At 39.7% G+C, this 23,973-nt stretch overlaps 1 protein-coding gene across 1 annotated transcript in view; it reads right to left on the bottom strand.

Moving 5' to 3' along the window:
- Positions 1 to 23,973, bottom strand: part of LOC109421421 (small subunit processome component 20 homolog) — a 32,743-nt gene continuing 8,770 nt past the window's right edge. Inside the window, exons 5-10 of the mRNA XM_019695906.3 lie at positions 18,056 to 19,181; positions 15,232 to 16,177; positions 7,822 to 9,507; positions 7,579 to 7,744; positions 575 to 1,489; positions 1 to 501 (exon numbers count right to left, since the gene is read on the bottom strand). Of these exons, the coding sequence (XP_019551451.3) occupies positions 61 to 501; positions 575 to 1,489; positions 7,579 to 7,744; positions 7,822 to 9,507; positions 15,232 to 16,177; positions 18,056 to 19,181 (5,280 nt within the window). The 3' untranslated portion in view covers positions 1 to 60. The remainder of the gene's footprint in view (positions 502 to 574; positions 1,490 to 7,578; positions 7,745 to 7,821; positions 9,508 to 15,231; positions 16,178 to 18,055; positions 19,182 to 23,973) is intronic.

Below are 23,973 nucleotides of genomic sequence, written 5' to 3'. Positions count from 1 at the left end.
TTGATGAACAGGAAAGTGTGTTTTTATATATTACAGCAAACCAATAAATTTGTAAAACCTCTATTGAAACAAATCTTCCATTCGCCTCCGTTTGACTTTCGTACTTGCAGAGCTTTTTACCGTACTTTTACCAATCGTTCGCATGGTTTCCAGCTTTTGCTTCTTGGCTTCTTTTTTCCTGTTCTTCACCGCCAGCTTGCGTTTCGCAGCCTGCACTGGATTGTTAATTTTCTCCACGGCAACCGTTCTCTGTCGCACACTTCGTTTCTCAAGGATCTTGGTCTGCATGCGCAAACGGATTTCATCGTACTTTTCGCTACCGATTTTCGATTTTACCCTATTTCCCAACCGTATCACAATCTGCTTCACCGCCTTGTCGAGGTGATCTTGGTCACTCAGCTCGCGTGTCACCGGAGACAGGATGGAGGGTGCTAGGGAGACCACCATGCTTTCGTCCAGTAAATCCACCAGGGCTTCCATCCACTGGAACATGTGCTTGCGCTAATGAAGAAAAAAAAGTATATTTTACCAAATAATATTCTCTCTGACATTTGCTGAAATTTTCAAAACTTACCAAAACGATAGATTTTGGAGCTTTTGCAACTTCACTCTGTACAACATATCGTACTCTCCGAATCAACCAGGAGAGATTTACGTCCTTGGATGCGTCGTCATGTTTCAAATTAGTAGCATCGCTTTGTAATGGAATTACTTTAAGGATGTTTGCAATTAGGAGTAAATTTTGCGTTACCAGGGAAGCAACATCGTCTTCCGTTTCTGCTGGAACCAATTGCGAACACATATCCAATACAAGTGACCTCGCATCCGAACGTGGGTTGCCATAGATGTACTGCTGTTTCACATCACATTCTTCGGCTTGCAGTATTTTGTGAACTGTATCAAAATCTATCGCGTTGAGTATCAAACCTAGCAGCTTCAGAGCAGCCAGTCGAACCCACTGGTGGCCATGGGCCATCAAGGACTGCAAATTGTAGGCGAGCTCATCGATGAAATCGCCGTGCTGGACGCTTGATAGGACATGAGGGCACACTTCAAAAATTCGGGTGAAAGCATTTAAAGTCTGAACGAGAGAATGGTCTTTTGCCTTTTCGTGTTCAGAACTATCATCCCCAAGCGGCGCCGCTGAAGATTTTAGCTTTACGAATTTCCCGGTGCTTTCTTCGTTCATGTCTGTGATCGTATAAAGCAGTGCGGGAAGCACCTTCATTAGCCGTCCGCTGAACGATTCTTTCTCCACGTTCACCATCCTTATTATCAACTGGGCTGCCAATTCTCGATGACTGATTTTGGCGCCTTGAAGCATCGTTAGAATTAGTTCTAACAGTTCGTCGTAGCAGGATTTGTCTATTCTCGAAAGCAAACTTTCCAAACTTTGTGCTACCAGCGCACGACAGTCTGGAGATTCTTCGTTGACCAACCGAATTCCGACTGTGATGAAGAAGAATGCAGCCTTTTTATTCAGAATTGCCTGTAAAGATACATAAAAATGTGACATCCTTAGCGCAGATTATTAGTTTGTTAGGGAATCGCGCCACTTGGACGGTGGTTTCTATATTCGTCTGTTTTCCACTATAACTCAGTCAAATTTGAACCAATTGGCATTTGGAATGTGGTGAGATAGGTATAGTATCTACCCGTGTACAACATTTCAAGTCAATTGGTTCAAAATTGACTGAGTTATAGTCGAAAACAGACGAATATAGAAGCCACCGCCTAAGTGGCGCGATACCCTACGGTATGTACGTGATATGGAACCATTTAAAACCTTCTCAAACGTCCTGAAACCTTATGCTCTACAGTCCACTCTTGAAGCATCTATCAAAGTGCACCGAAGACGTCGATACGATCCGAGGCAAATGTGCACTTTTATCACACTTTTTAGGCGTATCAAAAAAAGTGTAATAGTCCAATTTGAGATGCAGTCTGCAATACCCCTTTATAAGGCAGTGGCAACTATATTGCCACCTCATAACAATATTTTTTTCTGCTCACTTAGAAAATGTTGCCAACTTTTGTTTTAACTATTGGACACATTTGACCTTTGTCATCACTCATTATTTTTTTGAATCATAACAAACATCTATTGGTTATTTTAGAACAAAAAGTCTTTGATAAAACTGCCATTTTTGAGCCATTGAAGGTAAATAAGCTCGAACTTTGGTTGTGACAAACAAATCACAAATCTATTGATGACGAATGGAAGGCCTATGTTCCTTCTACTCGTGGACACAATTTGAGCTGGTTTGCTTTACTACTTAAAAAACTCAGCTTTTTTGAAAAATTGTACTAAAGTTAATGGTCATGTACTAAAATGACAACATCTTTCAAAATAATCATCCAATGAATTAACTACATCGGCTGTTTTCCTACTCTCCGCATCGACCAATGTGGCGCTAGCTTCTATGCGCGAAAAATCGCTAAAAGTAAATCGCAAAAATATTGTATGGCGAATACCATCTAAAGGCAAATTCTTCAAAGTGGAACACATTATTCGAAAACATATTTGGTAGTGGTTGTGCACAATGGTGACCACTATTAAGCCTACCAAATATTTTTTCGGGAAAAGCTTTGTATTTCAAGTAATTCAAGTTTAGATGCATTTCGACATACAAAATTAAATTGATTTACTCCTGCTGATCAACTGTGGCTGCGCGCAAAGCGTGTAGTCCATTTTAGCGGATTGTGCTTTTGCCTGCTATGGCCGAATGTACTGTGCTTCAGAGAATTTCGCGTTATTATTTGGGAACCGCTGTGATTGATGTATTGTATAGGTAAATCCAACGGAAGCTAACGATCCCTCCGCATCTGGTGGCAGGAATGAGAACCCTATGAAACACGTGACTCCTCCAAAATTTCACATGGCAAATCACGGAGAGTAGGACCCTTAGCTTAAGCTTCAAATCCGCGGTTATGTCCAAAAAGATACCAATACTCAAACCTTGGCTCAAACATCTTATTTCATTCGATAGAATTTTCATTGACGTCCAACAGATGTTTGATCTTTAGTTCATTCCTTGTCAAATGTGAAATGGTTTCGGATGGACACGAGAACACGGATAAAACACGGATTTAACTCTACTCGATAAAACGCTTAGTCACATATATTCAGTGTTATCTCTTATTACTAATGCGACTGGTGAATAAGTTTTGCTATAGTCAAAGCCTCGTCGTTGACTGAAACCGCGCGCCACTAAGCGAGCTTTATAACGGTCGGGTTTCCCGTCAATTCCACGCTTGATCCGGAATACCCACTTGCTGGTGACTGGAGTACGATTCTTGGGTAACTTCGTCAGACTCCAAGTGTTATTTTTCTGCAACGATGCTAACTCATCCTCTACGGCGTCTTTCCACTTCAGCCAGTCCAGTCGCTTCCGCGCCTCCGCCAAGTTATTCGGAACCTCGTCGACGTATCCCATAGCATTCAACGCATACGCTGCATACTCCACTTCAAAATCTTCGTGCCACTTCGGAGGGCACCTCTGACGCTGCTGCCTTGGTTCATCCCGACGTCCTCCGCTTGCAGTGTCTTCCGCTTCAGGCTCAGCATCACTATCTCCTCGAAAACTGTCAAACTCGTCCACTGATTCTTCATCTGATACTTCTTCAGATCGTTCTTCACCAGACTTCTCCGGCACAGAATACTGGAACACATCACTCGAACGAACTAGCTTTTCTTCGGAACAGCCGCCTTCAGCTTCAACAAAGTCAACGTCGCGTGCGTGAACAATCCGCTGGGAGGTTGTATTCCACACACGATAGCCGTTATGGCCGTAGCCAATAAAGATTCCTTTCCAAGCTTTGGAATCCATCTTCTTCCGATGTTCTTTCGGAATGTGCACAAATACACTACATCCAAACGTACGCAACTTGGAAATATTTGGTTTCTTGCTTTCCCACAATTCGAAAGGAGTAACTCCTGATTGGATCGCAGTTGACGGACTACGATTCACGAGGTAAGCCGCTGTTTGCACTGCCTGACCCCAAAATCGCTTACTGATTCCGCAATCGAACATCATAGCACGAGCCTTCTCAACAAGAGTGCGGTTCATCCGCTCAGCCACCCCGTTCTGCTCGGGGGTGTACGGAACTGTCCAATTTACCTCGATGCCTTTCTCCTTGCAAAACCGCTCGAACTGCTTGCTGCGATATTCGCCGCCGTTATCACAGCGCAATTTGCTAATCTTCTTCCCGAATTTTGCTGTCACCAGAGCTTCAAAGTTTCGGAACCGATCAAACACATCGTCCTTTGACTCGATCAAGAACGCCATCGTAAAATGCGACCAGTCATCGATAAATGTCACAAAATACTTAACTCCATCTAGTCCGACTGGAGTGACTGGTCCACATACGTCCGAATGGATCACTTCGAGCACTCGCAACGATCTTTTCGTTTCACACGCCGGGAACGGTTTCCGAGTTTGCTTCCCCTAAAGACACTATATGCAAAGACACGAAATGTTCCAATTGGAATTCCAAATTTACTGTCAATGTCATTCCAATCGAGCAGGAGACCTGTCAAACGTGCTTTAAAGCATTGCTCGTCGGCATCATCGTCATGATTGGATGATCATCATCGACAACAACAATCATCACACTTCGTATCTTTGCTTATAGTATCTTTAGCTTCCCCAAAACGCACGGCTCACACACGATAATGTTATTGTCATTCGCATCAACGGGGCATTTTACTCCAGTAACCATTTCACAACGAAAAAGCTGTTCCAGACTCTTCGCGTTCAAATGTCCATATCGACGGTGCCACAGCTCCAAGTCTTTCGGAATTCGACCGCACGACAACAACGATTCACTTTTGCTTCGTCCCGCTTTCCAGAAATCCAGCTGGTACAATTTTCCGACACGCGTGCCAGACGCGACGATCTTCGATTGGTGGTAGATTTTCACTTTTCCACCTTCGTACACTACACGCATACCTGCTTCGTCAATACGCATAACGGAGAATAAATTGCACCGTAGTTCAGGAACATACAAAACGTTTTCAACGGTGCACTCAGTACGCTTGCCGCCCACGCACGAAGTCACTTTCACTGTACCAGAGCACTTTGCGACAATGGACTACCCGCTTTGCGCGCAGCCACAGTTGATCAGCAGGAGTAAATCAATTTAATTTTGTATGGCGAAATGCATCTAAACTTGAATTACTTGAAATACAAAGCTTTCACCGAAAAAATATTTGGTAGGCTTAATAGTGGTCACCATTGTGCACAACCACTACCAAATATTTTTTCGAATAATGTGTTCCACTTTGAAGAATTTGCCTTTAGATGGTATTCGCCATACAATATTTTTGCGATTTACTTTTAGCGATTTTTCGCGCATAGAAGCTAGCGCCACATTGGTCAATGCGGAGAGTAGGAAAACAGCCGATGTAGTTAATTCATTGATTCGCCATCCTTGGCGATCGCAATCTCGATCGGATCACGCAACGGCTTCAGGTCTTCGAAGAGTGCCTTGTCGTTCACAAGGTGGTCGGAACATCCGGAATCAACATACCATCGTATAGGACTGGACTCATCCCGCATTTTTTCACCCCTGCTCACGCCTACAAAACACACACCACCATCGCCAGCCATATGTGCCTTTGATTTTGCATCGCCACCAGATTTCTTATTCTTCTTCAGCGTACACTCCGATAGGATATGACCTTCCTTCTTACATCCGAAGCACTTAATCTTCGACCTCCTTTGCTGCCGGTGGAAGCATAATTGTCCCATGTGCATTTTTGGCAATATTGAGATTTTGCAGCCCATGATCATGTATCGTGGGGTACTATCATATGGGGAAATAAAAATAGGTTGTTTGATCCGAAAATTGTTGAAAAAATGCATGGCCGGTTTGTAACATTCTTAAAAGTGGACGCATAAGCGTCACGTTTCATTAGAAATCCTATGGAACTATAAAATTGCCCTAAATAAAAAAAATAGTGCTCAAATTAAAAATTGGTTGATGTTAGAACACGATTCAGCACTTATACTTCATAGTTGAGACAATTTACTTTTTTCGAACTTTGGACGCGATTTTCTCGATTGTCTGTTGTTGCACATGGGACATTTATGCGTCCACCGGCAGTTTGGGGCTGCTTCGAACCGGCGAACGCCGTCCCATCGTTATTCGTTGCACCCAATTCGACACCCTTCCGTTTCGTCTCTTCATCAAGCAGCCGACACTTAACAAATTCGAGGGAAAGATTCTCCTCCGGCATCGTTTCCAGCGCCGTAACTACTGCCGAATATGATGATCCAAGCGTCAACAAAAGGTGACAAACGACATCGAGCTCATCCAGATCTGCACCCGTCGAACGATACTCCCGGACAAGTTTGTCAAACTGCAAGAAATGATCCTGCAACCTTCCGTGTTCGAACCGCAGGGTCAACATCCTTCGCTTAAGGTGCATTCGACTCGCGATGCTGCGTCGTTCAAAAACTCGTCGAAGGGCATCCCATATATCCTTGGGATACTGCTTGTCCTGAATATACTCGAGCTGTGAGTCATGAATTCGGGACACCAGCAGTGACTTGCATTTCCGATCCAGCTTGGCTCGTTTTTCACGTTCAACTCCTTATGCTTCTTCACGTCCTGGCTATCACCGACCACATCTTGCAGGGATTCCGCCTCACTAGCTAGCGTCTGGATACATTCCTGTAGTTCGTGTTCTTCTAGCAGGATTTCCATTCGGAATTTCCATGCGGAATAATTGGTGCCGTCGAACAGTGGCAAAAACATCCGTTCCGACTTTTCTTCCATCGCGCGAACCACTTCGACCGCTACTACGCGATATCTCCTTCTCATTCTTTTTTTCGGCGTCGGTCCATAAAGCCATCCTTGCCCTCAAAAAAAAATTGAGGGCAATGTTTACAAATCGTATGAGAATTCGATAAGGTTAGGTTTTTGCTGCAAGCCTCTATGTGACGCTGACGGCTTCGCTTTGCTTTGTTTTGCTTGTGGTCGAACTTGTTACAAAAGTGACACATTATATTTAGACTGACTGGAAGTGAGAGTAGAGTCAATGTCAAAAGTGGAATTGCGATCATCTGTTATCTCCATACAAATTCCCGAGCAGGAGACCTGTGAAAAATGGAACATGACGCCACTCTCCCTTCCAGTCACTCTAGTTATATTCTGCTTCTTCATAGCTGCCAATGTATATATCCAGGTGAGATATATTGTCTATCCGGTTGGAATCAAGACCGACATTTAATCAAAAATTGCAATTTTCTTGGTCCACAAGGGTCGCAACTGTTTCGCATCTAGTGCGCTGTGTTGCTGACAACAACGGGAAGGATGCGCACTACATTTGACATGATTAAAAAACGTCGCGAGTTGGGTCGCGTCGCGACTTGATTGTGCGAAGTCCGGTTTGGTGGCGGCCCGACAATACAACAGTGTAATTTTATTGTTTTTAGAAATTAGAAGTCCCCCACATTAACTCAGGGTAGTAAAAAATATTGGATCGTAGAATAATACACATTGTAATGGTCGGTTCATGACTATACACCTTCATCCACAAACGCAGATAGAATGCCTTCCAATTGAACTTACCGTTGGAAATAATTTGAAGATAGTTTCCAGCATCTGTACCGCAGACTCACGACCGGCAACCATCTCGTACTCCAGTTGACTGACGTAGAAATGAAGTGTTTGATCGATGCTCTTACCGAGTGCATAGTTCAGCAGATATTCCTGAACAATCTGGCGACAGTCTTCCCTAATGAGAAAGATATATAGAGAGAGTGCAAGAGGGTTATAAAATGCTATCTTCAAATAAAACACGTTTAACTGTACCGTATTTTCTGATTATCGTGGGTAATACTGAGCTCAGCGACCTTTTTAACGATTGCTGCCACCTCTGGGGCGATTAGCTTCCTTCCAATAATGGATCGCAACAAAATCAGAGCCATATTTTGCTTCTCGTTGTGATACAAATCTTGTTCCACGTATAGCAGCAACATTTTCAGTTGATCATTACTGATTTCAAAGTATTTAACATACTTTAGCAAGGTAACGACCGCTTTGAAGCTGTTTTTCACCAATTGGAAGTTTTCATCGTTTCGACCAATTACAGCCGTGGCATACTTATGCAAGAGTTTCAGCAAGTTTTCCACTATTTTCGCGATGTTCTTCTCAATCCCAGGCAAGCTTAGCTTGCTAGACCAAATAGAGGAAATGCATTTGATGCTTAGCGTTGTTACTTTAACATGATTGCTGTTCAAAGAGTCGACCAATATGGGAACAAGTGGATCCAAGAATGCTTCATATTCCACGGAGAGCACTTGATTTTTCTTTATGAGTGAATGCAATATCTCTAGTCCCATTTCGACGAAAACATGAGCATTAGTCTTCGCGCTAGTTACCAACGCAATTTGATTGAAAGCACCTCGCCGTTTCGGTTCCGCCGGGATCAGATAGATGTCTGGTCTTTTTTCTTTCATTTTATTTTTCTGCTTGTCGGACAGAGTGGCTTGTTTACCCCCGCAAACCAAATCAGGAATGCTCTCCGAAGTAATGCCGAACACAAAGATAAGTATGGCTTCGACGCTGATGTTTTCGTTGGCACATATTCCGTCCGCAATTTTGCTAAGTGCTTCTTGCACTTTGAGTACGGTTTTCCTTGAATTAGTTTTGGCAATTATTTCCTTTAGGGGCACAATCAAATCAAGTGTTGATTTTTCGCTCATTTTCTTCGCCAATATTTGAAGCGATAGGAAACTCTTCTTGTTAGGTTTGGCCTCTGGCGTTTTACTGATGAGAGAACCGACTTCCTTTTCTTCGGACAATCGCCCAAATATATCGTTGATGCATATGCTCAAAACCAGTTGCAAGATATCATCGACGACTTCTGTACTAAGTTGATCCTTGACGGCATCTAGCAGAGTGTGCACCGTTACCACCATTACATGTTGTTGAAAACCTCGAGAAAGTATAGCCGTCAAGTTCTCCAAAATGATTCTTAGGAGAGACGGGCCCACAGATAGAAGCATGTTTTTCAGCGTTTCTCTCGCTATGCTGCGAACCTGTTTTAGGTTGGACTTCAAAAAGTTTATGACCTTCATTAACAGTTTAGGCAAATTCAGATCCATAAACTTTGTTGGTAACTTCTGCAGTAACTTAACAATCGCTATTGCAACTGGGATTTTGGACATCTCTTCTTTTTCACGCTGGTATCGTTCCTTTCTTTCGTTGAGCTTGATGCTGTCCGGAATTTCCTTGTAATTTATAGCTGAGAACAGATCCGGAATCAGTATTTTGGAGATGTCGTACATGATATTTTCCGCATTTGCCTTTCCCAGTATGGTCAGGCCAGAAAAAGTGATGTGCGATGATACTTTTGAAGATATCTTGTCCACTTTGTCTTCATCGTTGTCTTCATTATCTTCGGAATCGATGTGCTCATTAGACTGTTTGTTTTCCTGTTTTTCAACGTCAACGATGTCAGGTTGATTAGCATCCTCTGCAGCATCGGTATTATCACTGTAAGATAAAAATAACAAAACTATAATTAGTTGCTCTCTTTCGGCGGATTTATATTTTCTATCAAGACTCGGTTTTAGAGGTTTTAGACAATATATAATTGCTTTTTTTTATTGAGAGGATATTATAGAATGTACACAGTAGTACAAATTAGTCGTTGGAAATGGCCTAATGGAGGGGCAGCAGGGACGAAAGTCCTGGGGCCTGACGCACCCCCCCCCCCCCTTACGAGTCACCCGCGTAGTCGCCGGCTAACAATACAACTACTAACCCCAATTTAAGGTGTCAAGCGACCCGTGCTGAGGAGTGAGTGATCGAGGGGGTGAAAAAGATGCTCGATCTTTAACGGAGGCTGTGGGGTACCTGGGCACCCCCACATACCGCCATACAATTTTTTTGCGATTAACTTTTAGCGATTTTTCGCGCATAGAAGCTAGCGCCATATTGGTAGATGCGGAGAGTAGGAAAACAGCCGATTATTAGAGGCGAATGCCGCATTGCGGTAAAGCCTCTTGAAAAAAAAAAAAAACAGCCGATGTAGGTAATTCATTGATAACGCACGCACATTGCCCACCCGGAGTAACGCCTACGTTATCGAGTGACAGCTGCTGACGAGATCATAGCAAGCCGCGACTCTTCCTCTTTCTTCGGTCAGCGTCCGACCACGCACAGTGTGTTGGGTCGCTGCGCTGAGCAACTCTCATCGAGAACCATCAGCTAAATTCCCACAATGGCTATCCTGCCAGGTTTTATTGCGTTTTTTTGCAATAAATCTCAAATAAAGATGAGAATCGCTCAGCCAGGGAAGTTTTTTTTTTTGAAGAGTGACCAGGTGGAGCTGCAGGACAGCTGATAGCAAAGCCTGGACCCTTTCCCAACTTTCCCCCTACTAGGACTAATACCATAGACTAATTTCAAGACCTCGATGTACCAAAGAAAACGATCAAATTTTCGGTGACCAGTCCGGTACCCAATAAATATTCATAACCGTGTATTTTTTTCCGTGTAAATTGCCTTTTGTGTAAATTTTATTTAGCGTGTTACACTGATCTGACAGCTCTGACAGTAAGGGACTAAACATAAATTACGTAAAGTGAGTACCGAGGATTGTTCACAATCTGCGAACTTGACTGCGGAAAAAATTGCGACCATGACGCCGCTGCTAATACTCACAATGGACTAGACGATGTCGTCAACTTGAGCAAAGTGTGTAGTAATTAGCATTAGGTCGTAGTAGTTTTTAAAAATACTGTTTTTAACTTTTCCCATCGCACTAGTGTTTTGATCGAATGGAAGCTCCAAAGATGATTTGATAATTGAACAATATTTCAATAATCGAAAATCTCCGAGGTCACTGGACAACATTCAGAGATAAAAAAGGGTGTCTATGTCTATGTTAACGCCTTCAGAGTACTATTCTTAAGAAATATACAAAGAGAAAAAAGAAAAAAAAATGTGTCGTAGCTAATTTTTAAAGATTTGATATTTCTGAAAACTATTCGAAGACAGCTACCAGAACTAGCGTTTTTAGCCGATATGGACAACTAGTTTTTCTGACAGCTTCCCCAAACAATAATCAGATAATATCCTCAGTTATTTTATAATACATTCTGAAAATTATTTCAAGCTGATTACCAATAGTGTCAATAACCGATGTTAGTCATTGACAGCACCAGCATCATCTCCAAATAACTCTCATATTAGGGTTAGATAACACTTTTTGAGCTTCCATTCGATATTGTAAAGAAATTTGTCAAACCCTATTTGTCAAAATATAGTCAATAATGTATCAAATTGTGTTTCTAATTTCGCTAGTCGTCTTCTGCATATCTGTGATCATCTCAGTCCAAAGTAATATTATATCTAGAAATCCTCTACATAGAGATAAGCGGAAGTTACATATGTCGATTCGGCAACGCTGTTCATTTTGTTTACATCAGCTGCCAACACTTGCTGCAAAGCTACAGGGGTTACTCAAAATAACTGGGACAGGTAACATTTTCACTTTTCAAAAAATGTTCAACTCGCTGTAACTTTTCTAAAAGTGCATCAAATATTCTCAATTTTTTACTGTAAGTTCATCAACTAGTTGTGTATCAGTAGTCCAATTTTGAAGAAGATCGGACCATTGTCCACGGAGTTATAAAGATTCTAGGAAAAGGTAAAATTATCCGATAACCAACTTTGAGCTGTTATATCTCCGGATTCAATGAACCGAATGCAATGAAATTTTGACCATTCATGACTTGTATAATAAGCTATGAAAAACCTTTGACTTAACTTAAAATTCTTTACACGGAAGAAAATTATAACGATTAGATTATTTTTCTAATAAAACACCAAATTATCCAAAACTTCAACATCGTTTCAAAATTCAAGATACAAATTTAGTTCAATTAATTTTCGTCTAAATGACTTATATATAAATGTGTTTTGAAGGAAAGTTACAACATAGCCGCTAATAAATTGAGAAAGTAATGGGATGCATATTAGAAATTGATTAATTTGCTAAAAAATCGTGAAATGAATGAAATCGTTATAACTTTTTCTCTTGTTAAAAATTTAAAGTTAAACGTTTTTAATAGTTCATCATATAAGTCATGAATGGTCAAAATTTCATTGCAATCAGTTCATTGAATCCGGAGATATAAAAGCTCAAAGTTGGCTATCGAATAATTATACCCTTTTCAATAATCTTTATATCTTCGTGAAGAATAGCCCGATCTTTTCCAAATTTAAACCACTGATACACAACTAGTTGATGAACTTACAGTAAAAATTTGAGAATATTTGATGCCCTTTTCAAAAAGTTACAGCGAGTTGAACATTATTTGAAAAGTGAAAATTTTACCTGTCCCAGTTATTTTGAGTATCCCCTGTAGATGTTCAAACTTTGTGCGTGACTTCGTAGTGGTTCAAGTTGTTTTGTTTACATTTTCTAATTATGGTAGATTTTTTTTTTCAAAATTTTGAAAAAAATAGCGGAGCAATCGATGAAATCTGAAATTTATTGCAAAGTGTTAAGCTAAACATATCGGCAGAAATGAAGCAAGAAGCAGCAATGAAAGTTTTTTCGAGAAGTGCAGCAACAAAAGTTTCGTCATAGGCTTGAGCTTTTGAAAGCAGAATTAATTAAATTCTATCTTTTTACTAAACTTACATATACCGTCAATTTCTCGATATTAAAAATAAATAATTTTAATTTATTTAGTTCGGATTGCAATACCGTTCAATCGACGCCTTCTTACGAACAATCAGCCTGTTCATTTGGCTCACACTTTGACAGTTCTTTCTGCACGATTGGCTTACAATGGCCGCCTCCGCAGATCTCTATAATGTAGGATTACTAATTATATCCATCGTAACCCTTTACAATGTCAACCGTCCTAAGTCCTAACTAAATTCCTGCTTTTTTTGATCAGTGAAATAATACCGTCTAAAGTGCCCCACACAATGCGTACGTTTGCGTGTGCGTGACAGTAGTTTGACACATTTCCCATGGGAAAACTGTCAGAAAAACGCAAACCTCGACGGAACGGACGCTATGTGTTCCAGGCTTAAGATATAAAAACAAAAAAATTCAGTCAACTGATTTTTGTCAAAAATAAAAATGATAATGATTATTTGTCAACTTTTATAAATTCACAAAACCCATAAAAATAAGAAATTGAAATACAAACTCCTATAATCAACAGTTTTATCTTTACCTAATCAGTCCATAATTTTCTAATTGTAATGAATCTAATCTGTAAGGCTGTAAGTCAACTTATCCTAGCGTCCCCTGTCCTGTGTACTAACGAATTCAAGTAACGAATGATGAATGTAACGCAGAGACCTCCTCTACCCACTCTTGCGTTACGTTAAATTTAACAATTATTGTTAAATTTGAGAAAATTCAAAGAATGCAAAGATTAGGTCTATGCAAGCTGAATTATAATTTATTTTTGATTTGTGATAAATGCACGACGGATACTCCTTTGGTTCCCATTAGCACTTACGGCGATTCCTTCACTTGCGCTCAACTCGTAAACTAGATATATCTAGCTCAAAGTCCAAGCGGTGGTGAATGAACTGGCGCTAAAATGCTAATGGGTTAAGCCCTCCCATCGCGTCAAGATCGAATATCCAGGGGGAGGGGAGAATCGCTCAGCCAGGGAAGTTAAACCAAAAGTGAATATATTTGGAAAGTGCAATTGAATTGAAAACAAAGACGAGTCTCGAAGGTGCCGCAAAAAAAGGAAAAGAGACGCGCCGAGAAATCCAAAAAAAAAGGTTCGAAGAAAGGTAAAGAGGGACGTGCCTCGGAAGCTGTCGATTTGATTTGGTAAATCAAAATAGAGAATGAGGGAGGCGCTTCGAAAAACGTCGTACTTTAATAAAATAATTATTGAAAATACAACGAAGATTGTTTTATTCAAATAAGATAATTTTGGTTTTTGAAATACAGAGGCAAAAAAAGGACAAATATTCGGTAGATAAATATATTCATTAAAATGCAGACCATGAATCGTGCTCGATGCATCCTAGCTTAAGGTTGAAGGATTCGTCATTGATATTATCGTCATCATTGAAAATTCAAAAGCAGTTTTCTCGTGCACAACACAAATATTTGTTATGAAAATGTATTCACTGCATTCCATTTTCCATCTGAAACCCGGTGAATACATTTTCATTATGATCATTTGTGTTTTGAACGAGAAAACTGCTTTTTGAATTTCAATGATTACGATAGTATCAATGACGAATCCTTCAACCTTAATCACTCAGATCCTGCTGATCTGTGTCAGCCGCCATAAGATTGCGACCGTTTGATTTGTACACGGCGGCTGACAGCTTCATCCGTCGTCTGCAAAAGTTTTAGCCAAGGTGCACACCGTGTACAAATCATACGTGCGCGGTCTGGCGCGATCTGAGGCTGCGCGTTTCGAACGCAGCTTGCTGAGAATCTAAGATAAGCGCGACAATATGAGCTTGTAACTTAGTCATACGCGCTGTGGTAGTTTAGCTGCGCGATGAGTAGGCCGAGCTCTTGGAATTATCATTATCAGTCTAACTGTCAAGAGAGAAGCACCACATTGGCGACGAACGAACCCCGTTTGCTTTCGAGCCTTCGAAACGATCATCGGAGCGTTTGCCAAAACGACTTTGGACGCGATTTTGGAGATCCAATCCAGACAATGAAAAAATCAAAATCCGTTGTCCGTGAAAGGATGTGCAAGAGCTGCAAGTGAAGCTGACCATCAAGAAGGAAATGTCCATAGTGTTGCATATGAAGGTTTTATTGCTTTTCAATTTTTGAAAAATGATGACAAATGTCTTATCGATATGATAATCGATGAGAGAAAAAAATGAGAAAATAGAATTGAGGGGGATCGAAGCAAAGGGGTGTTGTAAGTGATAAAAATCCACATTCGAGTAAATGAGATTCAGTTTTTCAAAAACAACCTAATTTTCTCCGATTTATTGTATTTTTTTCCTAATCATCTTAAAAATAATCTTTAAAAAATTTTCAAAAGCTTGAAATCTAAAAAAAATGGTTGTTATGGCCAATTTAAAATTGATAAAATGATCACTTACACCCATTTGCTCCTGGTCCCCTCAAATATCCATTATTATAACTAACTAATGTATCAAAGTACCTAGAGAAAAACAAATAAAGCGTTTAATTCTGTTTCTAAAAACGAACGGACATGACAGAAAAACTAATAACTATATTATACGCACCTTGTGTTATTGCCAGCTGCTTTCAGTTGTACCAAACCACCTATATCCTGCAAAAGTGCTGTATCGGCTTTGGTAAGATCAAAATGGAAATTATCCAACAACGCGACAACAAGCCGTATCAGCTGCTTTTGATACTCGATGTTATGCTTCATTTTGTTCAGATACTGTTTCAACAGTGCCTTATAACTAGTCCATGGCAGCATCCGGCCAATCAATGCAACGCAACTTCCAGCGGCATCGGTAAGTCTCACTTTCTTGCGGTATGTCTCGTTGCACAGGTAAGTTGACACAATTGGCAAAACGAAGTTGTTCAATGTGTGCGGAGAAGGAAGTTTCGTAAGTTTTTGCGCTATTTTACAGAATCTATTCATGGCACGACGGTGCCGATGGATTTGCAAATGGGTGATGTTGTCGAAGAAATCGATCTCGCGATCTTGACTATTAGTAAATGGGTACAAATCGGCAAACACACTACAATAGTCGGCGCATTCTCTGCTCAAATCGCCCAGAAGCTGAATATTTTCATTTCTGGTGGTCTCGTTTTTATCCTTGATACCCTTCATCAATGCAGTCAGTATAACGCGTTCGATCAAATACTGAGTTTCTGCTTTCTTGTCACTGCCATACATTTTGATCGAATGTATTGTAACTTTCCGCAAGAAGTGATTGGTGTTATCACGAACAGCTAGGTCACTATCGGTTTTAAGATAATAGAAGCACTGATGCACGAAAAGGATGGTGAGATCGATTCCAATCGTTTCTCCATTTTCCATCATACGATCGATGGTGCGGAATGCCCCAAGCCGACGCTCATAATCAGGTTGTTCCAGCCAGCGTTTATCCATGGCATTCATGTCATCAAGAATCGCAGAGCAGCGAGTATGTTCTGGAGTGTTGGATTTTTCCGCGATGAGCTGAACCATTTGGCGAATCAGTTTCCTGGTAGCTGAGAAAAAGATGTTTGAAAATAAGCTTTACAAACATGTATCTGTGTTAAAAAAAATCTAGTTTGGTATTATAAAAGCCTGTGTAACTACCGGATCGTTAAATCGGCCGGAATACGAGCAACCTTTAGGAAAATATGGTAATCAAACAAACTTGGTGAAAACTTTGGTCGTAGGCTGACAAGAGAATGGGGGAGGCCTTTGTTTCAACAAACCTTCTCGTGGTGAACTCACCTAGGGCGAAAAGCCACGTTAATAAAGACAAACAAAAACCAACAAACCTGAGCGTCTGTTTCCCATGCTAGTGGATGCTGATCGTCGTCCGAATGCGAGTGCACTACACTAAGCTTAACTCAACAGTACACCATGGTCCTTCGGAAAGTTTGTGGTTGATGACCAGCCCTGCGAGCCAGTTGTAAAAAACAAATGCAACGGAAAGTCGCCAAGAGGCAACAACCCCATCGGATAAAAAGAACATGTGGTTGAAAACTCAGTACGTGCAGTTGGAGATATCTCAATTCAATTTCATCGGGTACACCCAAGGGGACGGCATCCTATTTTTTCACTATGGAGTTTGACAGGTTGGATTGTGCCTCCTTACGTGGAGCATAAATTTATGCTCCAGCTAAAATATTCACCAACACAGCCATGAAATTTGAGTGTTTACTTTTTTACGAGGGATATTGGTGCAAACCGCTTGCATCACATTAGTTCTCATAAAAGTGTTGATCATGAAAAAGGGGCACATTTGATAATTTTCAATTTGAGAGTATCAATGCTTAGGTGAAGTTCCTACAGAGAGTGGGAATTGTTTGTGAAAAGACACACAACACGTCTTTTCGCAAACATTTTTCGCCAAAGTGCGTTTTTCCTTATTTTCTCCCGCTGCTGTATTGAGTGAACGTTGGTATTAGTGAGCTCTGGTTGCGCATGATAAGCGGCAACAAAATCAGATCACCATAGCAGCCCCGTGGGTACACCCGTATACTCGTCGATGTACTGAAAGGATTTTTAGCGGAAACGTTTAGAGATAACTAAACCATCAAGGAATCACACGTGAGCTGGGAACTGCTTTTATCGCGACATCGTGAGGAATGTGCAGGTTAATAATCAATGATCGATGCTTCAACTTAAGCATAATCAACGTGCACAGCTCTCACTTCGGAACCACTGATGATGACAAAGATAAATTCTATGTGCAGCTCGATCGCGAATAGGAGCGCTACCCAAAAACAACGGCATGAAGATCATTAAATAAAAGCTAAATGCTCAGGCCAGGTGAAGGAATTTGGACCGACGATCGCACAGATCGGCGCCCACCAGTTGACGGACAAAAACAGCCGCTGCCTCCAAATACATGGCCAATCAGTTACGCCTAGACATCATCAGAGCAACGGAATTACAAATCTACACCGCTCTGATCGATGAACGACTGTTCTTGACATTATCGACGCCAGGAGCTATTGTGGCGCTAACATCGAATCTAACTACTACATGGCATGGAGGCACAGAGTCACGATCAATGGTAATAAAATCGCTGATTTTGATTTTAGAATGTGAGATCTTCAGAACGATAACCAGTATAAATACCTAATACAAAACGCTACACCGGATTATCTTCCGTTGTATGTCACCTAAAACGAATGAGTTCTTGGGATGTTGTCAAACCAGATTTTTTGAAAACTGATCATAAATAAACCAAATCTTTACGATTAATCCTACAAAATTGCCTGAACACAAGATTCCAACAAATCATCAGTTAATCGATTTTAAGGCGGCAGATGTCCTAATATTGTTGATAATGTCTCATCTTAAATGTGATGTTGAACCATTAAATATTTGTATGTATATACCTGCATGTACCTAGTTTCTGAACTTACCCAAATCTAGAACTCGTTCCAACAAAACTCCAATCTTGCGCAGGTGCTTTTCCGGATGTGGAACCATTTTCAGAAGCGAATGAAGTGCTACATGCATCTGCTGGATTGTGTCCATATCTACGTTGGGCAGCGTAACCCTTCTAACTATCATCGGTAGCAACATGTCCGTTATAGCGTCGCAGCATTCCTCATTTTTAACATACTCAGCAATTCGGGACAACACTAGCAGATGATCCTTGTTTATTGACCGTTTACGTTTCATTATCTTCTGGATGTATGATATGATGTCCATAACGTACGGCATAAGCAGGTAAGTTCCGAGATTCATTTCGGCCTCGTTAAATGTGCTGTCTACGGTTTGACTGTTGGAAACCGTGATTCTTTCCGTTTCACTGGTGTCCAAGGTGAGCAAAGAAATGATCATCTTTAGTATTTCTTGACAAACCGCGTCGCTTGTTTTTTCTCCGTTCAATAAGCTAACGATACGCGCTATGGGAGTTGATTGTAAAACAAATCCTTCTTCTGATAATGATCGCGCTAGAAGCTGATAGTAACGGGGATTTTTGCTCCAAGTAATGAACAGCTTCAGAAGTGGAGTAGGCGAGTGAATACATTCCGTTTCCAGTTTTTCCAACTGGGGTCGCACATAGATGGCGAAAACGGCTTCTATCTCTTCCGGAGTCCAGCTGTAACTGTCGAAGTGATCGAAAAATTCCACCGTATTCATGAGAGCTTGTGATTTCAACTGTTTCACCATGGAATGATCCATCTGCATGAGGATTGCATCCATACAAAACTTAATATGGAGCAAGTACTGAATAAACGACTCGTCTTTCAATCCTCCAAATTGTTCCCGAATGCTGTCTATCATTTTCATGAGAACCTGTATACGATAGACCGGGAGGTCTTCCTCGAATCGATGGTCGCTCTTGCTGATGGCTTGGTAGGTCTCCAGAGGATTGGAGCGCAGTAACTTCTCAAAATATGAGAACGACATGCTTATGAAACGATTTATCTCATCCTCTCGGAAATTGCCTACGAAGCGTAGCAGTAGGGCCTTTAGCTCTGCGGGCGTCACCTTCTGGATCATTCTAGTATGAACAATTTTCATGACCAACGGAACCACCTGAAAACATAAATTTCGTTTATAATAGTAATGCACGTATCATTCAACACATAGGGTGGGGCGGGGCAAGATGGTTCAGTGCCATTTCCGAGCGCATTACTAATGTTTTGATTATGTTGGTAATTTTGTCACCTGACGCCTGACCAGCATGAATCTACAAAAGTTGAGGGTAGGTATTTATTGAAAAATTATTCCCTCTCATTGGACATAAAAAATAAAATGTTTTTTTGGTATTTTTTCTATACAGGGTGTTAGGTTCCTGAGTGCAAACTTTTTAAAGGGTGATAGAGGACCATGAATGGTGAAAAAAAATGTTCTACGCACATGGTCAAATCTCAACCGTTACGTAGTTATTGAACTTCCCATGTGTTTGGCTCTTATTGCCTTAACTGGCTATAACTTGAAAATGATCAAACTTATCGCAGTTTTTTTTACCCTTATTCGAAAGATTATTGAATGTTATAATAAATGGCATTTTTGAATCGATTGGTTTAGTGAAATAACTAAGTTTTATAGAGCAAAATAGCTAAAAATAGTGTGTTTTAATTTGTTTTTATCTAGTCCTATAGGACATATCGGTGAAGTACTAGATTTGTAGTAATGAGCTGAATTTTAGTATGGTGAGAAGGTCAATTCTCCGTTTCTGCAATGAAATGGTGCAAAAAGCGTGGGTATTATGATTCCTTGCCTAATTTGATGCTGTTTGAGCAAAACTTTGGGCAACAGTGTTGTTGTTTTCTCCATTTCTTGCAACATAAACAACATTGTTATCCAAAGTTTTGCTCAAACAGCATCAAATTAGGCAAGGAATCATAATACCCACGCTTTTTGCATCATTTCATTGCAGAAACGGAGAATTGACCTTCTCACCATACTAAAATTCAGCTCATTACTACAAATCTAGTACTACACCGAACGTGCCCCATTGTAGAGTGGAACACTGCCTATGATCGCATAATTGTCCCATATGAATAGGAAACCCAACAAAGATGGGACTGATATGCGACCATGGGCAGAACAGGGACCATAACTTTGCCAAAGAAAAAAAATTAATTTATTACGCATGTTTCGAAGATAATTGACAAAAACAATTTAAAACACTAGTTTTAGCTATTTTGCTCTAGAAAACTTAGTTATTCAACTAAACCAATCGATTCAAAGATCCCATTTGATAGAAAATTCAATAATCTTTCGAATAAGGGTCGAAAAACTGCGATAAGTTTGACCATTTTCAAGTTATAGCCAGTTAAGGCAATAATAGTAAAAAACATGGGATGTTCAATAACTACGTAACGGATGAGATTTGACCATATGCGTAGAATTTCACCACTCATGGTCCTCTATCACCCTTTAAAAAGTTTGCACTCAGGAACCTAACACCCTGTATAAACGACCGCGGGGCAAAATGGTCAATTTTGAGCGAATTTTTGGAGGATTCAAGTGTAATTTATTCTTTATTTCAAGACCAAGCGAAAGGAGCGCCTTAAATAAAAACATCACTTTTCTATTTCCCAAATAAATTATTAATGTTTACTAGTTTATTCTGTATTGATATGGTACATACATGAATATAGAAAAAGACGTATTTATTGCCGTATTTCGTTAAGACAATCTAAATTATCTTCAAGGTGACCCATCTTGCCCCGCACTTTTTTCGCGGTGCAAAATAGGTCAGTTTTTTAAACTGCTTGTTTAAAATCATGTTTTGTATTTTATGAACTTTTTATTGACTTTTAGCACAGTTAACTAATGTATTGAATAGAAGAGGACGAATACGATTAGTGTTTACAATGCTATAATGATCCATCATTAGGTGACCCATCTTACCCCGCCCCACCCTAAATATGTAACAATCAATGACCCTTGAGTCAGACGACGGCCATTTTTCACATCTTGTTTTAGGTTTAATGCGTCATTGTTGACGAATGTACACTGCCCCCACTCGGATTTTTGTACAAAACTGAATAATTTTGTAGTACACGTATTATTTTTCGCGGTTATGTATTGACGTGTAAAGCAATCTGTGAATGTTTCGAGATGATCGAGGTGTTTTTCATGTAATGGCGATATTTCAAAGTTTTATATGGAAACGAGTTTTCAAACTTCAAATGCCGTTTTCTCAATTCCTATTTTTTTTACAAAGGGGACTCACATGCGAGTGGGGGCAGTTACAGGGGACAGACACAATGATCGGGACAGGCAGAATATTCATTTTACAAAAAAATGTTCAACTAGCTGTAATATCTCGTAAACAGCGTCAAAAAATCTAAAATTTAAATTACCGTGAGGTGCCCATATTTTGTGCACTTAAGAATTCTCAAAGTTTGATGAACGACTGGAATTTTACCATAAAGTATATCAGATTAATTTCTTTCATAATATTTAGTGCTGGCACTGTAGCTTCCAAGAAAAATATAAATTAGGCAACTTCACATTATACAAGATAGTTACAGCATTAGTTTTGATTTGTTTGAAAGTGCCAAATTTCGTGCACGGGTTCCAAATTTCGTTCAAAATGGGTCCAAATTTCGCTCACTCCAAAAGACGTAGAATTCACTTAAATGTGTTAATTTTCAAAACTTAGCGTACACGGAGAGACGAAACTACCCAAAAGTGAGTTCTTTCCACCCAACTTCGGGGTTGCGTGCGTCAAGCCAATTTTGAGTTGATGGAATCGATGTTTTTGTTGGGTTGTTTCCGCTTGCTTCCATGTGAAAAAAATACCTAATTTTAAGTTTTTTCCACCCAACCGAAATTTTGACTAGGTTGTATTCACTCAAATTTGAGTACTGTGCTAGAAACTCAGTGTTGGCTTGACGCACGGAACTGCGAAAGTTGGCTTCACTCTCTGACAACAATAGAAAGAGCGCATGAAAAGGGAGATGAAAAAGAACTCAAAATTGAGTTTAAAAGTACCTAATTTTGAGTTTTTCAGTTTCTCCGTGTACACGTACAATACCAATGAAACCATAACGTATAGATAAAATCAATGTCTGTGGCGAAATATGAGTGAATATTTACTTTTTCCCATGTTCGTCCCGAATGTTTACATTAAGATTTCCAAAAATCCTTCTGTAGTTTTAAGGGTTATTATTTTTGACGTTTGTTTTGCTCTTTAATTGACATCTTAATTAAACAATATAGTATTTGCTATTTGAATCAAGTGTTCACTAACTTTACTGATGGTCAGTAATGTGAATCAATTCATTTTTGTAATTATAGCTTTTTACCTTTCTATTAGGTGCCATTAATAGGCACATTCCTCGGGAAGTTAGTTCTAGTAAAGTGTCGTCTTCCAAATTTGTGTTCTGGCAATAAGGCTAATGGTAATAATTTGCTTGAATGAAACTAACTGCTGTAAGCTATTACACTGTTTGGATAAATGAAATCATTCCGAGCTTACTTAGTATTCCCACATTTTAAAAATTGTTTATTTTTTTCACTTTCTACGTAGTTTATGAGCAGTCCCAAGCTAATTTTAAACCAAACTACTAACTAAAATAGGGTGGGGCGGGGCAAGATGGGTCACCTAAGGATGGATCACCATAACTTTGTAAATGCAAATCGTATTGGTTTGTATTCGCCCGCTTCTCTTTAATACACTAGTTAGCTATGCTAAGAATCGAAAAAAAAGTTCAATAAATACAAAATATGATGTTAAACAAGCAGTTTAAAAAAGTGATCGATTTTGCGTCGTGAAAAAAGTGCGGGGCAAGATGGGTCACCTTTTAAGTAATTCACATTTTCTCAACGAAAAACGTCAAAATATAAAATTTGTTCTGCATTTATATATGCTCCATATCCATACTGAGTAAACAAGAGCTACTAGTAAACATTTTATAAATTTATTTGGAAGATAAAAAACTTTACGATTTGAGTGATCCTAAGGCGACTTGAAAATCGATGTTTTCACTAAAAAATTATCATAATTTTATGTTATTATTTTGAGCGTTCATTCCGCTTGATTGAAGTCATTTATGAGATAGTCTTGTAATAAAAAATAAATAACTTTTGAATGCTCCAAAAATACGATCAAAATTGATGGTGACCCATCTTGCCCCGCAGCCGTTTATATGGAGATTATATGGAATGTATCGCATAAGAAAAATGGCTTAAAACCATTTTAATTTTTAATTTCCAATGAGAGTGAATAATTTTTCAATCAATGCCCCAAACTTTTGTATATTCATGCTGGTCATCTAACAAAATTATTACCATAATCAAAACATGAGTAATGCGCCCGAAAATGGCACTGACCCATCTTGCCCCGCGACCCATCTTGCCCCGCCCCACCCTAACTATTAGAACTATTGTTAATAATCGAATCATGCGATGGCTACAAGTACACATGAACCTCTAAAACAGAGTTATAAAAAAGAGTGCTCGAAATTAGGGACCCATACAAATTGTGGGTTCCTAATTTCGCCAACCAGATAAATGTTGAGAGAAAATAAGAAAATAACATTTTCAAGTAATTTTATTGCGTATTATAATAAAACATATTGAGTTGAAATAACCAAACATAAATTGGAATATTTACTTTTGTTAGAGATCGAAATACTTGTTGACTCCCGTGAGTGTTGATTTTCCCGTATATCTGAATATGGCATCTGCTATTTGCATACATTTGCAATTTATTTTTCAATCTTTGACATAAATCAAATTTTTCATTTCTTTTTGTATGAATTGTATTAAGATCAAATGCAGTTTCGAGGTTATAGAAAATTTTTGATGATTCCGCTGTTAATTAGATAATAATGCTCTCAGATGTTAGAAGTTAACGAAATTTGGG

This window comes from Aedes albopictus, chromosome 2 (assembly GCF_035046485.1).
Source record: "Aedes albopictus strain Foshan chromosome 2, AalbF5, whole genome shotgun sequence".
NCBI lineage: Eukaryota > Metazoa > Arthropoda > Insecta > Diptera > Culicidae > Aedes > Aedes albopictus.
Note: the sequence above shows the minus strand (reverse complement) of the source record. Positions and strands in the feature narration are given on the sequence as shown.